This window comes from Dipodomys ordii, unplaced genomic scaffold, assembly GCF_000151885.1.
Source record: "Dipodomys ordii isolate 6190 unplaced genomic scaffold, Dord_2.0 Scaffold7, whole genome shotgun sequence".
NCBI lineage: Eukaryota > Metazoa > Chordata > Mammalia > Rodentia > Heteromyidae > Dipodomys > Dipodomys ordii.
The window spans coordinates 17,462,537-17,479,460 of record NW_012267223.1 but is presented as its reverse complement, the minus strand read 5'-3'; the positions used below and the strand labels follow the sequence as shown (position 1 = coordinate 17,479,460).

At 55.5% G+C, this 16,924-nt stretch overlaps 1 protein-coding gene across 1 annotated transcript in view; it reads right to left on the bottom strand.

Annotated features, from left to right (window-relative positions):
* The window catches only part of LOC106001773 (neurabin-2-like), a 49,794-nt gene that overhangs the window by 14,749 nt on the left and 18,121 nt on the right, over window positions 1-16,924 (bottom strand). The window contains exons 2-10 of the mRNA XM_013036759.1: window positions 16,010-16,922; window positions 11,653-11,785; window positions 9,697-9,817; window positions 7,905-8,009; window positions 6,896-7,031; window positions 6,306-6,458; window positions 6,171-6,224; window positions 3,497-3,726; window positions 3,087-3,183 (exon numbers count right to left, since the gene is read on the bottom strand). Coding sequence (XP_012892213.1) covers window positions 3,087-3,183; window positions 3,497-3,726; window positions 6,171-6,224; window positions 6,306-6,458; window positions 6,896-7,031; window positions 7,905-8,009; window positions 9,697-9,817; window positions 11,653-11,785; window positions 16,010-16,922 — 1,942 coding nt within the window. The remainder of the gene's footprint in view (window positions 1-3,086; window positions 3,184-3,496; window positions 3,727-6,170; window positions 6,225-6,305; window positions 6,459-6,895; window positions 7,032-7,904; window positions 8,010-9,696; window positions 9,818-11,652; window positions 11,786-16,009; window positions 16,923-16,924) is intronic.

Here is a 16,924-nt window from a genome sequence, read left to right as displayed (position 1 = left end):
GCGGTTCAAAGCCAGCCCGGGCAGGAGAGACCGTGAGACTCCTATCTCCAATAAACCACCAGAAAACCGGAAGTGGCGCTGTAGCTCAAGTGGTAGAGCGTTCGCCTTGAGCTGAAGAGCTGAGGGAAAGCGCCCAAGCCCAGAGTTCAAGCCCCATGGCCGACAAAAAATAAAAAAATAAAATCCCAACATTCCAGTGTTGGGATTTTAACAAATGTACTCAAGCTCCCAAGTTTGAGCAATTTTTGGGCTGTTGATGGGTAGGGGGTGGTGATGGAAGAGCTAAGGTGACAAGCCTCCCATATAACTGCCAAACAGCCACTTGATACAGGCCAGAAAGACTTCCAGCAAATCATACACAATGCTCCCAACCACAGAACACATACCGGCTTAGACAAGAAGGACTAGGCACACCCCCCCACCCCCACCCCCAGTTTAGAACATACCTCATACACAGATGGAGTTACATGACTTCACCCTGGATGCTGACAACTCTCAAGTCTGCCTCCAAACCAAGAAAGGTCCAGCCACTCTTATTTTTAGGATTTCTTAGAAAGATTTCCTAAGATCTCTATCCTGGACTCTCCTGGTTTGGTGGCCCATAAGCACAGGATTTGAACACCGAGGGCTTCTCAAGTGTTCCAAGGACAACCTAATTGGAGATGCTCTGAGAGGCATGGTCACCATCCCTAGGTTCTAGGTGAGTGTCAGGTGGGAGGCAAGATACTACATGGCCCTGAGGTGTAGAACTAGGACTGTTGAGGGTAGTTATGGAAAGGCAGAATTTAAATTTGACATGGGAGCCATGATGGAGCCATCCTCGAGGTGTGGCTGCTCAATAGTTTTGAGACTAGTCATCTTGGATGTTATCATGGGTATAAGGCGTCCCTGAAGGGCCTTGAAATAGGGACCACCATTCCTTAGAGCAAAGGGAGGGAAAGGTGATTCTCCCTTCTGACCAAGCCACGGGGCACGTGGCTGCACCGGGAGGCGCAGGGGCTGCCGCCTCCGACCCCAGGAAACTTTTGGTCCACCCGGTACATCAAGGGAATCCTCTGTAGTCATCCACTGGGTTCTCAGCAGAGACTTGGGACTCCATTCACGACATCCACGCCCTCCACTAGGGGTCTTGCGAGAGGAATGTGAGGGGCTGAAAACCTGCCTAGACGCCCCAGGAGGACGGAGAGAAAGTATGGGTGCCGAGGGCGCAGTGTTAGCAGAGAAGCCGCGACCAAATGGGAAGCGTGCAACGATCTTCGGGTCCGAGGGCGGTGACGAGGGGCCGCAGCATCCGTGACAGTCCCCACCACAGCAAATCAAGAGACCAGGCAGCGAGGCTCTGGGGGCTGCTTTTATGGGGACGACCTGACAGAGGGCATGGTCCGTACAAAACCGGGAACAATACATACATACATATATATATATATATTATATACAAAGACGGGGGTCCTCTTAAGGGCGGGATAGGGGCGCCGCAGGCCCGAGAAACCGGAAGCGCCCGGTGGCCCCGCCCACCCGGCTCCTCCCCCTCCATCTGCCAGGGCGAAGTGCAGGGCCGGGCACTTGAGAGTCAGCTCTTTCTGGAGGCGGGTGCGGGTGCGGGCGGGGCGGGGCAGGGCGAAATACTGATCAATGGCACCGCCTATTTACAGGGGACAAAAAGCTGAAACAGATGGAACGGAATTGTTTTCCCAAAAAAAAAAAAAAAAAACGAACAAAAGCCCTGGCTTGGGGCAGGGGCATAAGGAAGTGGCAAATGTGATGGATTTTGAAAGGTGCGGGGGAGGTCTCACCTCCCTTGGTCCAAGCCCCAATTTGGGGTTAAAGTGGGGAAACAGAGTCAATTTCACTTAGAAAGCAGACTGCCAGTAGGACAGCCCTGGTCTCCAAAAAGTTGAGTAGTAAAGTTTTGCCCGCCAGTCAAAACATGGGAAGAGTGCAGCGTGGGGAGAGGAGGCTGAGTCTCTGCCAAGTGAGTACAAGGCTTCCAGGGGTGGCCCTGGGCAGGGCGGGGCTCCCCAGCGAGAACCTTTGCCCTTGCTCTGCAGCCAGGCCCACTAAGCTGACCTCCCTCTCCACTGGCCAAGAAACCAGGACCCAGAGAGGCTGCAGAATAGTTCCAGGAGGAGGTTATGGCTATTTGGCACCTGGGAGAAGGGAGGCACGAGAAGTTGAGGGCTGCTGCCCTTTTCAGAAGAGCGGGGCTGGGGACCAGGTATCCTGGACTCTCCCTTTTTCTACTCTCAGTCCCCTTTTCCTGAAGGATGCATGAGAAATCAGTGCAGGGTCAGGCCCAGCCTCCTTGGGGGCTCTATCCCTCCCAGGATGGGGAACAGGTCTGGGAGGTGTTGAGCACCCCGCCTCCCCCCAAGCAGGAAGGTTAGAATGCAACAGACAGCACAATGATAGGAAAGAGGGAAGGGCCAAGAAGGTAGAACCTCAAGTCAAGAGGCCCAAGGGCTACCCAGAGCCCCATGGGCAGGGAGCAGCCTCCAGTTGGTGAGATGCTGGGAGAACCCCAGCCCCACTCCAGTCCAGAGACAAAGGCTGGAGGTTATAAAGTCTGGCAGTTTGGTCTGCAGGTCCTTGTGTCCATTCACCACCCAGGCCAGCCCTCGGCTTCCTTCAGCCTCTGTGCCTCAGCCCCATGGGGCAATGAGGCCACCCTTCCAGCCACCACTGACTACCCGGGCCACCATAAAGGGGCCTGTGATATGGGCCCTCTGGTCCCTGAAGCTGGGGGAGGTGGGGTGGAGGAGTTGGGGAGTCGGGGCACCTGTCCCCAGGCTGGTAAGGGGTGGGGTGGGGTACTGAGGACTGGGAACAAGGATAGTGGGAATTATTATTGTCCTGTCAAGGAATGATTCCTGTTAAGTAGAATTGGAATTCCTCAGTGTTTGTAGGTTTCCTTCCAGTTCTGAGATCTGGAAAACAAAGATGAGGAGGGGGTTAGGCCCAGCCCCTTTACGCCCTGATGAGGGTATGACCGTCATGGCCCCACCTGAGGATCTACCAGGTAGGTGCTAGACAGGCTCTTCTATGTAGCTCCCTGTGCAAGCCCTGCCTCTAAGGCACCCCAGGCCTACCTTGTCCAGGAGCTTGTCCATTTCCTCCTTCCTGGCCAGCTCCGACTCCTCCAGCACCCGACGCTGGGCAGTCTCCTTTTTCAGAAACTCAATCTCCCTGGAGACAGGCAAGGGCAGGCAGTAGTGAGTAAAAGGTGTGGTGCCTGGCCTCTGTGTGGGGAGAGGCAGGGTCTTCAGCAACACCTGGCCAGCACTGCTGTGCTCTCAGGTCAAGAGGTCTGAGGTTTCCCTGGGGCCTCTGAGATCTGGCCCTGTGCTGGTGGTGCTCTGCTGTTTAGGGCCCAGGGAACACTACCATGGGGCCTGCCAACCTCTCTGCTCTGTCTCCCTACTCAGCTGGGGAGGGGGGAGGACTGCCACTGAAGGCCTCCCAATCACCCTGGGCTTAGGACCTGCAGCCTGCCACGTACTTCTGCTGGTAGTCCTTGATGAGGCGCTTGGCCTTGCTGTACTTGCGCTCCAGGGCCTGGTATTGGGCCTGGGTCTCCCGAAGGTGCTCATCCACCGCCTGGCACAGGCTCTGCGCCTCACCCCAGTAGCCCTCTAGTTTCTCCATGCGCTCCTTGTTCTCTTCCACACTCTGCTCCAACTGGGCCTTCTCCACTCGCCAGCGCCCCTTCTCCTGCTCCAGGCTCTGCAGCTGAGAGGAAGAAGCAGCCCTAGGTTGGTGAAGGCCAGAAGGAGCTACAGATCCCCATCCTGGCACCAGGGCCACAGTCTTTAAGAGGTTCTTGTGGAAGTTGGGTCCATATCCCCAACCACTAGATCTCCTGTGCTGACCTGGGAATGGAAACCTTAGCCTCAGGGCTCCTAACCAGGGTCTCTCTCTCAGCAGTGTGTGCCCAGGAGGCCTCCATTAGTCACTGACTAGCTCTGAGACTTAGGGCAGGGTATTTTCTGCTGGCACCTCAACCCTCTCATCTGGAAAAAGCCAGTGGTGGGTAGTGAAGTGGTAAAATGGCAAACCACAGGACAGGTGAGGGTTGCCATTGCTCTGGGCCCTCTGCAGCCTTGACCTGTCAACCTGTCCCTGCTCCTGGGGCTTCCTGAACAATCTGGACCCTCTCCAGTATCCAATGACTTTGAACCTCCCAAAGGCTCAATCTGGATCCTTTGTTCTCTCCATAGCATTACTTGAGTGGAACCCTAACTCTGATACCACTTCTGCATTGATCCCCAAATTCCAACCTCCAGCACAGCCTCACTCCCAACTTTCAAGCCAGCTCATCAACACCATGCCCTAAACCAGACTAGCATCTGTACAAACCAATGTCTGCTTTCCTAACTCACTCATTTGTTAGATGGTGCTAGCACTTCACAGCCCCGGCACTCAGTCTCAAGCCCTTGCTAGCCTACACACGTGTTTGCTGTTAAAGGTCTGTGCCTCTATGACTAGCCAGAAAGGCCTTCCTGCAGACCCTCAGATTCACACAGAATCTCTGCATATGTCTCTCTCTTTCCTGGGAATGCCCATCTAACACCTAAACTTCTACTTCTCTGTGCTATGTATCACTTCAGATACTCCACGGAAGCTCTCGGGACTGCCCACTCCCAGCCAGAACAGGTCCTTAGTAACTGTGTCCTCTCCTCCAGAATCCCAAGTCAGGTTGTGACAGCAGTCACTGTTGTACAGGCTCAAAGCTGCCCAAGGGCAAACTCGATTTTGCCTAGCGCCATGACTGGAGCACTGCCAGACATCTAGAAGGTACTCAATGCATCTCTGTAAATAGAATGGCCCTGGTTTTCTGTGCCCCTGAATAGACCTTCACCTCACTCTGATTTGTGCCCTGGAAACACCCAGGAACATAAATGTGGCTCTACCCCACCCTTCGGCTGTGCTCAGGGCTTATCTGGCCTACCTTGCCCAGGTCTCTAGTCAATTTACCTAGCTCTAAGTCCTGCCCTCCCTTGTGCCCTCTCAGCTTCCTAAGCAGTGCTGGCTACCAAACCCCTGTGGCCACACAGCCCCACACTGTCTACAGGGCCAAGGCTAGAGTTCTTGGGGAGGGAGTCACACACTGACTGATGACTGTCAGCTGTTCAGACTGTCTCTCACCTCTCTCTAGCTACAACCTAACAGGCCTACTCTCAAAGCCAGTCTCCAAGCTCAAGTTCATCTCCTTGCCTTGAACATTCATCCTTTCTCTGCCCGCACAGAGGAAGTATATACACAGGTGTACCTGGATCCACCCAATCTGCATGGCCCCTGGGCACCTTCACTATGGAATCTATGGATTCTCATGCCTGCAAACATACTGGCAGCAGTGTGCTTGTGTGAATGTGGATTGTGCCACATGTCACAGCACCTCTATGTTGTAGGCCAGGTGGTCTGGATGACAGTCACAACCTGTATCTCAGTGCGCTTCAGGGCAGAGAGGATGTCTGTGGAGGTACGAGAAGCAGGAATAGGGCCCCAGTGATTGTATCTGTGCAGTGTGGGATATCTAGATGTCTGGGTGAGTGGCTCTGTGGGTATCATGGGTCCTGGCTAGCATGTGTCAGGGTATGTCCCGCTGAGTAGCACGGATTGATCCTTGGACCTATGCATGGAACACATGTAGAACAGTCCAGGTGCAGACCTGGAGAACAGGTCTTAGGGTGCCTCTGTGAAACACGTTTTTATTTTGGCCAGTCCTGGGGCTTGCACTCAGGGCCTGGGCACTGTCTCTGAGCTTCTTTTTGCTCTAGCACTCTACCACTTGAGCCACAACGCCACTTCTGGCCTTTTCTATTTATGTGGTACTGAGGAATCAAACCCAGGGCTTCATGTATGTTAGGCAAGCACTCTACCACCAAGCCACATTCCCAGCCATGCCTGACTTTTGATTGAGTAACTATTCTGTGCCTGGGTACTGTAGTAAGGATGCAGATGCAATTATCTCATTTAACTCACATGGCTCCTATGGTTTGGAGTATTTTACCTCATCTTAAAGGGGATGGAAGCCCAGATAAGTGAGTGATGGAGCAGCTCTGTATTGTGACCCTCATGTCCCAGTGGCCTGGTGAGTGCTGTGTGAGGGCCCCTCCCTCAAGCCTCTCACCTGCTCAGTGCACGCACAGGCGCACTTGTATAGGCATACTCACCTTGCGTTTCAGCTGCTGGATCTCTGCTTCAGTCACTGCGTGCTTGATCTGGAGCTGCAGGCAGAGGTTGGCACTCAGCTCCAGGGGGCTGAGATCCACCTGCCTTCGCTCACTACCCCAGGACCCATCTCCCACCTCCTTGAACTTGTGCACCAGCTTCTCGGGCTCCATGTCCACAGGAGACAGCGCATCCTCGTTCTCTGCCAGCTCGAACACCTCGATGGCCATCTCACCACCTGGGAATGTGGGGCTCAGCTCCTCTTCCTCGTCAGTGGCATATTCCCCTGTCTGTGAAGGGACACAGGCGGTGCGGACTCCACACACACACACACACACACACACACACACACACACACCACACCAACCCCTCAGCATCCCCATGACCAAGCCTAAGGCCAACAGCAGTTCATGTCAGACTAGGGGAGCCCTCAGAGATTGGTCCTCTGCAAAACCTTGAAGAAACAGACTGCACTATTCCCTATACAATATAGGTCTCTGCTATCTCACATTGAGGACTGTTAGAGAGAACTGAGTTCCTTGCAGGACTCCAAAGACAGACAGTGTGACTCCATGAGATAAGGGGTTCTCTGAGGGAAGGGTCTGTTTCTCTTGTTGTGTTTTGGGCTTCTTTACCAAGCCTGAGAAAATGGTAGAAGCTGATGGCTGCGCTGCCTGCACTAGCCACTAGAGGGCAATCACTGTACCAGCTAGACTGGGAGTCCTACCTCATCATCGTCCTCCCCATACTGGGCATATCTTTGCTCCATCATCTCCCGCTGCCATCGCTCTTGCTCCAAAGTCTGCTGAATTAACTGAGCCACTTCACTCTGCTCTCCAGGCCGTTCCCGGCCAATCATGAACCTGCAACAGCACAGATGTCATCCCTGCCTGTCATCCATAGGGAATACCACTACCTTCCCTGCTGGTAGACCTCTCTCCAAACACAGGCCCTCCCAGGGGAGGTGAACTGAGAGGCTAAGTCCAGAAGCTGTAGTATTAATAATGGATAGGAGTTGAGACATTATCATATTCCCCCTAGGGAAAGCAGGAAGGCCTGCTAGCCCTCCTAGACAGTTTTGGGATGGTCTGCACAGGACATGAGCTCAAGGACTGCCAGGGTAAGGGGCTCTTCCTCCACCATGTGGGTGAAAAAGAGGCAGGGATGGCAAAGGTGACCCATATTGGCTTTGGAGGAGGGTCTTGGGTGAGCTCCAAGCCCTGTTTCAGGAAGGGGAGGGACGATGGAGATTGGAGATTAGTATGGAGAGGAAACAGTGGAACTTCCAGGCCCCAGCCCCTCCTCCCCAGGGCCACCCACATCCTGTTTCTCTCCACCACCCTTTCCTGGGGGCAGTGGCCCTCTTTGAGGGGGGCAGGGAGCAACCCCTGAGTGCTATGCCAAAGGTAGAATGCATGCAGGGAGCTTCTACTCCATGTTCTGTTCTCGGGGACCGTGTACATGGACTGGTCAGAAGAGAGGAATGAGGTTCTGGGTAAGATAAACCCAACTGGTTGGCATTCACATTACATACCTGGGTTCTTCAATAAGTGAGCCAGAAAAGGCAGAGGGAAAGGAGGATAAGCCCAGGAAGATGAGGGGGGTGGGGGAAGGCATGACCAGGGGCCTAGAAGCAGGAGTACTGTGGCCACAGCCATCCCCTCGGGCAGAGCCAGATGTGGGCAGGAGGCATGGCAGCCAGCCACCTCCCTACTTGTCTGCCCCAGAACTCTCACCGCACGCGGCCCTTGGTGTTCCTGAGCACGGAGGCTGCAAAACTCTGGGTCACTCCCACCAGACTGGTTCCATCCACCTCCACCAGGAGATCATTCACCTGGATCCTAGGGAGGTGACATTGGTTATGGGATCATAAGACAATGGTTACGGGGTCATAAGACAACCTGTCCAGTTGAGGCAGAAGATACCCCGCCCACTGGAAAGTGCAGGCCCAGTCCCACAGCGATCCAGTACTTTGTTTACAGGCATAATATACATGAGGCCAGCTAAAGCAAAAGCCAGGCCCACCTGTGTGGGCAGAGAGCTCAGTGCAAGCCAAGCAGACACAGGCTTCCAGGAGCAGGACAGCTGGCAGGCTTGCTTCCTGTAACACTCACATACTTGTCCCCTCTTCCATCATACTCAACTGAGCAGTTGGACATCCCCAGAATTCATCTCTCACGCACATATGTGCCGTGTCACCATGCTCTTAAACGGTTCTGCCTGAATCCCTAACTGCCCCTCTCTGGCTCACACACTGGCTCACATACTGCCACACCCACACTCCCCACACACTCCAGCTGTGGCTCCTAAAGCTTCATCCCTCATACAAAGGGGAAGACGTGTATGCATCTGGCCTGCTAAGGAAGTGGAGGAATCCTAGCATACCTCCTTCCTCCTCTCCCACCTCCTGGGAGCTCCAGGCCTAGACCTGGGGCTCCATATGACAGTGGATACGTGGCCTGTTGTAAAGGTTCACTCCCATAGCCCATACTCGTATGTAAAGGGTTCACCCCCACGTCCCATACACAAGCCAGGAAGCACCCTCATCATGCATACTTTCCAAGTCAACAGGTGATAGTGGGAAGGCTCTGGAAAGGGAGAGAAGGGGATAAGAGATAGTTTCAACCTTTCTGTTCTCTGCCCCGCTCCATGCTGCCTGGCCACAGCACACAGAAGCCAACTGAATAAAGAAACCATGCCTCTAACGTGACCTCTCTGGACCCTCCTGAGGAGGGCTCTGTAGCCTCTTCCCCCCTCCCCTCTCCCACTGCAACACACATACAGCTGAACAGCTGGTGGAGGGTCACTGGCTGGCCCAGAGCTCCAGAACACCTTTCCTGACCCTCTGATTCACCCTTATAGACACAGATGTTCAACCCAGCACATGGACAAACACCTGGCTTCAGAACACACCCCACCCCCCAACAAGGCTAGTCACATCAACGCCTGCATCCCAGCTGTCTGCACCCCTGACCATATCTCCTCCTTACCATATCTCCTCTTTCAGCTCCTGGCCTGAAGTCTCTTGTGCTCATTTGGCTTAGCTAACTCCTGCTCAGTTCCAGTGTCACTTCATCCAGGGAGCCCTTCCCATACCCACACAGGTCAAGCCCTCCTGTTTGTGCTTTATGTATTTTTCCTCCATTCAGCCACTTTCTGTGTGTCCCCTGTCTGGTGTCTTTCTGCCTCACTACACTGCCTGCTTCCTGAGGGCAAGGCCCTTGACACCAACTCCCCAAGCCTGGCATCAGCCTAACAACAAAAGGGAAGGAAAGCTCAAATGTGCTTCACAGAGCCCATGCTCCCTGCCAACGCCCACATGCCCCAGGCAGGGCACATGGTACTAGGTACAGTTCCCATTGTTATCCTTGGAGGGGTTCCACCTGCTGTTCACAGCTGTAACTCCAGAGCCTGGTGCTCCCCGAACACTGGAAGCCACACACCAGTCTCCCAGGGAATGGGGGAGTGCTCTGGCTGCCCAGTGGCTGCGCTGTGACAGCTGTGCAGCATGAGGCGGGTAAGTGTTACCTGCCATCCCGATGGGCAGCGCCACCCTCAGTCACGGTCTTGACGAAGATGCCCAGCTTCTCCAGGCCCATGTCGGCCCCGGCTCCCATGCCGATGATGCTGATGCCTAGACCCTCGGAGTCTGTGGGGCAGAGGAGGAGACGCAGGGGCTGGCAGGAGATCCTCTCCCATCCCTTACCCTTGGGGGCAGTCCCCAAGACTTGGGGATATCCCACAGGGGAGGAAGGGGCACACCCCTTCCACACCCTACTTGCCAGGCTAACTATGCTGCCTTGTGGGTCACCTTTCTGTTCTTGGTCCAATCCAAAGAGCAGATAGGAAGCAGGGTATGTCAGGGGTAGCTGGGTGTGACTGTATTGCATATATAGATAAGGGAATGTGGCTGGGACTAGGACTGCGACAGGACTTGGCCCTAAGCCTTTTGGTCTCCTCCCAGCAGTTTCTACACTTAGAAGCTTCCATAGCTAGAGCTTACTGACCTGTTTTTTCTCCCCTGAGGCTCACTGCCCTAGCCACACCTATCCTGCAGGCCATACCTGCCTCTGCCAGTCTCCTGGCCATCTGGCATCCAAACCTATGACCTTGCTTATAAAGACTCCTTCCTGGGGCTGGCACCACCAGCTGCTGTCTGCCAGACCTGGGAATCACTTAGATTCTACCCCACCCCCACAGCCTCCACAGAGCCAAATAAGCACAGGTCCTGGGGATTCTCCAATCCAAATCTACCCAACTTCTGTTCTACCAATACCTTGTGTGTAGTCTGTACCACAGTGGTCTTCTTCCCACTCTGACCCTTACCTTGAACTGTAGCTAGTGTGATTTTTTTTTGCAAGCCCTGAGGCTTGAACTCAGGACCTGAGCTGCTTTTTTTTTTTTTTTTTTTGTCAGTCTCGAGGCTTGAACTCTGGGCCTGGGTGCTATCCCTCAGATCTTTAGCTCAAGGCTAATGCTCTACCAGTTGAGCCACAGCACCACTCCTGGTTTTCTGAGTAGTTTATTGGAGATAAAAGTCACAGCCTTTCCTGCCTGGGCTGGCTTTGAACCAGGATCCTCAGATCTCAGCCTCCTGAGTAGCTAGGATTACAGGGTGAGCCACCATCCCGGGCCTTGAGCTTCTTTTGCTTAAGGCTAGCATTCTATCACTTGAGCCACAGCACCACTTCCAGCTTCTTCTGTTTATGTGGTACTGAGGAATTGAACCCAAGGCTTCATGTATGCTAGGCAAACACACTACCACTAAGCCACATTTCCAGCCTTAATTGTTAATTTTTTTTTTTGATCGGTCATAGGGTTTTGAACTTGGCCTGGGTGCTGTCCCTGAGCTCTTTTGCTCGAGGCTAGTGCTCTACCACTTTGAGCTACAGCCCCACTTCCCCAGTGTGATCTTTCTAGAACATCTTTCACACTTGCAATGGCTGCTAATCCATCTCAGAAACTTTCTGACCATGTCCTTGCCATGGTCTATGTGGCCTTGGTCCCATACCCTTCTTACACTCACTATGTAAAGGCAGCCATCCGTGTCTACCCTATACACCTAAATTCCTCATCATCAGAGATCCATGGGAGCATTGCTTCCTTGGGAACTGCCCTAGTCTGGCCAGGCCCCCTTAAATGACTTAACTTCAAAGGCAGCCTCCTTTCCCTTTACATACCTCCGACAGCATAGACAAGTTAGAGTGTCTCCAAGGAGATCGCCCCCAGGGAGGCTGGTTTTGCCTATCACCATTCCTACAGGAATGTGCACAGGACCCGTGCACACTGCTGGGGAGATAGGGTAACTAGAGGTGCAAATAGTGTTCCATGCAGGGTGCACAGTGGCCATGTACTGGAGCTGGGCTGAATACACGAGGCACTGAGGACTAATGGAGAAAGCCCAGCATGTGACAGGGCAAGTTAGACACAGGTACCCGCACGAGGAGCCTAGACAAGCCCACTGACCAGAGTCTGATCTCTCACCCTTCTCCAGCTCTACAGGAAACAGCTCCAGCCGTTCCACCCGCTTCTCCAGCTCATACTCTGCAGAGGCAGCCATAGGGTCCACATCCTCATTGCGGCGGTCATAGTCCTCATTGGAGTAGGTGCTGAATACCTAGGGAGGAGCAGCTTGTCAGAGGCCAGTGGGAAAGCAAGGACAGAACTGGAAGGGGAAGGCTGAGGGGGAAGGCGAAGCCCTGCACCCCTCCTGCCACAGGCCTTGCCCCCACCCCTGCCTTGCAATGACCATGGCTCTGAACAAAGGCCTTCCTAGTTCTGGAGCTCAGAGGGCTGGAGCAAGGCACCCAGCTTGGCCTGATCCATATGGAAGCTCACCCAGCAGAGCATGGTCTGGGCAGGAATGGACGACCACTCCTGGGAAGACTGCCAGGTGCAGGAATCTCAACACCAGGGCAGAGAGAAAGTGAGAGACAGGACCTGAGAGCAGACAGGCGAGGATGGACACAAAGGCACACACTGTACACACACACAGGAACAGGCTGAGCAGCAGAGGGGAAGAGGAGGAGGGGACAAAGGATGAAGATGCTGCATGCCAGATGGGGAGAGGGGAGAAAGGGGGAGGAGTGCAAAGGGATAGAGAGGCAGAGAGGCAACCCCCTCTGTCCTGCACCTGAAGTGAATCGATAAATGGGTGTTAGGGGCCAAAGGAGTGGAAAGGACTCCCTCAGAGAAGGGAAGCCCTCTGCTCATGGGAGCCCCTCATGTGGCAGGAACAGGGTCAAACCTGAACCCCCATGGCCCTGTGGTAGATCCAGGTCTGTATCCCTGGAGAATGGCAACTCTGAGTTATACCCTCTGTCTACAACATTAGGAAGCCAGTGTAGAAGCTCCTGGTTCTGTATCCTAGAGGGACCAAGGATCCTGGAGAAGTGGCAGCCTCTCTGCCCCTGTCATAACATCCCTTGTCCTTCTAGATCTCCAGTCAAGGGGAATTTTCTGGTCTCATCTCTCCAACTGACCAGAAATGATGAAGCTGGGTTCTTTATTTTTATTTTTTTGTCAGTCGTGGGGGCTTGAACTCTGGGCCTGGGCGCTGTCCCTCAGTTCTTCAGCTCAAGGCTAGCGCTCTACCACTTGAGCCACAGTACCATTCCTGGTTTTCTGAGTGGTTTATTGGAGATAAGAGTCTCATGGACTTTCCTGTCCTGGCTGGCTTTGAACCACGATCCTCAGATCTCAGCCTCCTGAGTAGCTAGGATTTTTTTTTTCTTTTTTGTTCCGGTCGTGGGGCCTGGGCGCTGTCCCTCAGCTCTTCAGCTCAAGGCTAGCGCTCTACAACTTGAGCCACAGCGCCACTTCTGGCTTTTTTCTTTTTGTTTATGTGGTGCTGAGGAATCGAACCCAGGGCCTCGAGCATGCAAGGCAAGCGCTCTACCACTAAGCCACCTTCCCAGCCCAAGTAGCTAGGATTATAGGCATGAGCCACCAGCACCCGGCAAGGCAGGGGTTCTTTAGGGGTGCTTAATTCTGGGTCCAATGGGGTGCCCCCAGTGGGTGGTTAACAAGCAAGCACCATTTGGGGTACCATGACTTGTTCAGCTTCACTGCCGGCAGCGACAGGTTGGCACCACTTGGAGCCAAGCGGAGGCGGAAGGGGTGGGAGCAGCTCTATCAACTGGCTGGGCTTGAGGCCTAGGAAGCTAGAATGGAAAACTGCCCCCTCCCCCAAGGGTACTCAGGGCCCCCTCCACCCCAGAAGCAGGCTCATAGGCATCCTGGCAAGCAGGGCACTCACTCTTGTGTCCCAGACTTTGTTTGGACTTGCTCCCAGTCATCCCCACCCCCATCCCAGAGGCTCAATCTCATGGTAGGAGGGGGACAGGGCACTCAGAGGACGAACTAGAAGCATGCTAGGAGTGATCTGTGTAGTCACCTGCTCATGTCCTGAATCACATCCCATTCACAGGCACTGGTGCTCAGGCCTTTAAAGGCTCACCCAGCCCGAGTAATGGTTGGTGGACATCAACACCAGCTGCTGAGAGGCTCAGGTTACAGACTGGGGTCCATTGCCTGAGGTCATAGGCTTAGCCAATGGCAGGGTAGGATGGGATGACATTCTGATGAGCTCTGGATGGTAGGTCACCAGTGATTTTTGTCCTCACTGTACAATGCCCCAGGCTTTGGGACAGGCTGGCATGAACCGGAACTAGCCTTGGCCCACTTTTGCATCTGAGGTCCCACTGAAGAGAGTATTCCTCCCCATCACCACACACAGACCCACATGCCACTGTGACCTCCAAACCACCCGGCTTGTCCTGGGCCTGTCATCTCCTCTCCTCAGCTGGTCAAATACTATTCACCTTTTCTAGCCTACCCTCTCCAAGAATCCAAAACCTCAGGCTCAGAGGATCTAGACCACTGATCGCCCCTCTTGTCAAAAGACCCTGGGCCCAGCCCTGCCTCCCCAAATAACAGGCTAGAGTTGAGTTCTTGACCCTCTGTGGAAGCCTCCACCTCCATCCATCAAATGACAACGGGGTCATGGGGGGAGAGGGGGAATCCTGGGCTCATCAATGTAGGAGTGGGAGCAGGGGGAAGACCATCTCTCACCACCCCCCCCCCATCTCTGTGCTGGGGTAGAAAGGAGGAAATCCCTAGCAAATCCAAAAGTCAGACACTCAGCTGCCCCACCCGCTCTGGCTCTCATACTGGTAGCCAGCTTCAGTCACCAGGGAGTTGGGAGCACTGCTCCAAATCATGTGCTATTTTTTACCAAAAAAATCAGGGTAAGGCGTCAGATATAGACAGCCAGAGGCCAGACCACACTCTCTCTCTCTGAGGGCATCAGGCTGCTGGGAGAACTGTGGGGGCAGGGTGGGGACTGCTGGGCCCTCCCAGGAACACCCATCTTCCTTCTAGGATGCCACTGCCCACAGAGGGGGCAGGGGATAGAAAGGGCTCCAAAGTCCCCAATCCGGGAAAGGGTTGCCTGGGAGGGGAGCTGCGGCCACCTTCTTTTAACCTTTCAGGCCTGGACTGGGAGGTAGAAGAGGGCAGAGGGTGAGACACTCATAGTTGGGATCAGAGAGAAACTTGGGCAGCTTCAGTGTCCAGGAGTAGTTATGGAAACTCCAAAGCAAACAAATTGTTGGGAAGGGCAAAGGCTGGGCAGGATCCAAGGCTAAGGAAAGTCCTGAGACCTTGACACTGCTGTGGGGAAAGGAGAGTGTGGGCACAGCAGAGCCTGGGACAGGAAGAAAGGACCATCAAGGCCAGTGTGCCAGCTGAAAGAGGAAAGTGGGGAAAAGGAGTAGTGCATGCTGGTTTTTAATTCTTCCCAGGGGACATCCTCTCCCCACCCAGTTCTGTTCAGAGCATCTCCAGGCACTGACCAGCAAGGCCCACAAACCAATCACCAAATAGTGTGTGTGGTGAGGAAGATTATCCCCCCCCCAAAAAAAGGACAGCTTCCACCCTCTTTCAGGATACCTAGAGGATGTGGCAAGAGCTGTTGGGGCCTGCCAAGGCCATGGGAATCTGTCCCATTGAACAGCTAAGAGCAAAGGCATGCGGGCCTCTGCCAGGCACCCAGGGACAAACTCCTGGTCTCACTCTGCCTCACTCCTCTCCATGGCCTACAGAATGCCTACCCTCTCCTGGGCCAAAAGGCCCTCTCCTTGTGCAATGAGAGACCTGGGAAGTTAGCCCAGCACAGACCCCAGGAGACCGGGCCTTTCTCCCAGCCCATCACATGGCCACAGCCAAGTTCACCCTCTCTCAACCTGCTTCCTCCTTTCACTTCTGCAAAGTTGGGGTGGGGGCACAAAGAGGGAGGAGGCAAGGTCCACCCCCTCCCCATACCTTTGTTTTAGGAAGTTTCTGGCTCCCTATCCACCCCCACTCACAGCCAGCTCCCAAATATGGGAAAGCAGAGAGTAATTCAAAGCCTGGACGCCCCCCCACACTGCCCCCAGGACAATGTGGGGAGTCTTTTGAGGACACCCACATCCTTCACACCACCCTAGCCTAGGGCAGCCTCTGGAGGAAGCAATGTCTGGGAGAGGCAGGGAAGCAGGTGTCCCAGGCCAGGCCAGGGGCAGGTTGGGTGGGGCGGCGCTGGGCGGGGCGGCAGGCTCGGGGAACCTGAGGGCAGGTCGCAGCAGGCTGTCCCAGACCTGAAGCCCTCCCCGCACTGACAAACAGCTGGAACTCCCCGACGCCCCCCACCGGGAGGAACTTCTGGGAAGGGGGCTGGGTAGCCAGGGCTGACTCAGCCTGCCGAACCTGGCTGGTGAGGCGGGGGCGACACGGTGCACGTGGCCAGGGCGGCGTGGGGGCAGGCGGGGGGGGGGCGGGGGGAGGGAAGAGGCTCACTCACTTGGATGGGCGCCGTGCTGAAATGGATCTTCCGGCTCGGGGCCGGGTCCTCTTCCTCCGAGAGCCCCGGGATCTCCACGCACCCAGACTCGGGCTCATAGGGGGGCTCTGCGTCCTCTTCATCTTCCTCATCGTCCTCCTCCAGGGCACTGCCCCCAGAGTCCTCCCCAAGCCCACTGTAGGCGCTCACGTCCACCAAGTCCGCCTCCGAGAAGTCCTCCTTCTTGGACTCGTCGGCCTCCTCCGGGGCCACGTCCGGGGCCCGGCCGTTTCCCACCCCCCTCTCTGGCTCTGCCACCGTCGCCACCTCCTCCTCGGGGGCCGCTTGGGCCTTGGGCTCCTCGGGCGCGGGGCTGGCTGTGGTTGCCGAGGTGCTGCCATTCTCCAGGGCCGCGTGGACCGTCACCTCGGCCTGGATCACTTCCCCGGGGGCAGACTCGGCCTCCGAATCCCCGCTCTCCTCCACCTCCACCGGCTTGATCTTCCGCACCTCCCGCGGCTTGGGGGGCGGCCGGGCGGGGGCCACTCGGTGCTGGGGGGGCTGCTGCCCTCCGGGGCCACTCCGCTCCTTGTCGGTCGGGGCATCTCCCGACGGGGCGGGCGGGGGCGGGGGCGGCTGGAACACCCGGGATCGCTTACTGACCAGCTTCGAGTTGACCTGGGCAGCCCCTGCGGCCGCAGCCCGGGGAGGCCCGGGCCCTCGGTGGAGGCCGGTCCTCGAGTCGGCCTTCTCGAAGACGGCGCTGAGCTGGCTGACCGTGGGCGACACGGCGTCGGCGTCCAGCTTGTCCAGCGCCTCGGTGCTGCCGTTGAAGCGCACCACGACGTCCAGCTTCCGGTCCTGCAGGCCGGCGCGCTCCTGCCGGAGCAGCCGTCGCGCCGCGGCCTCCTTGTCGCCGGCGGCGGCCGCGGGGCT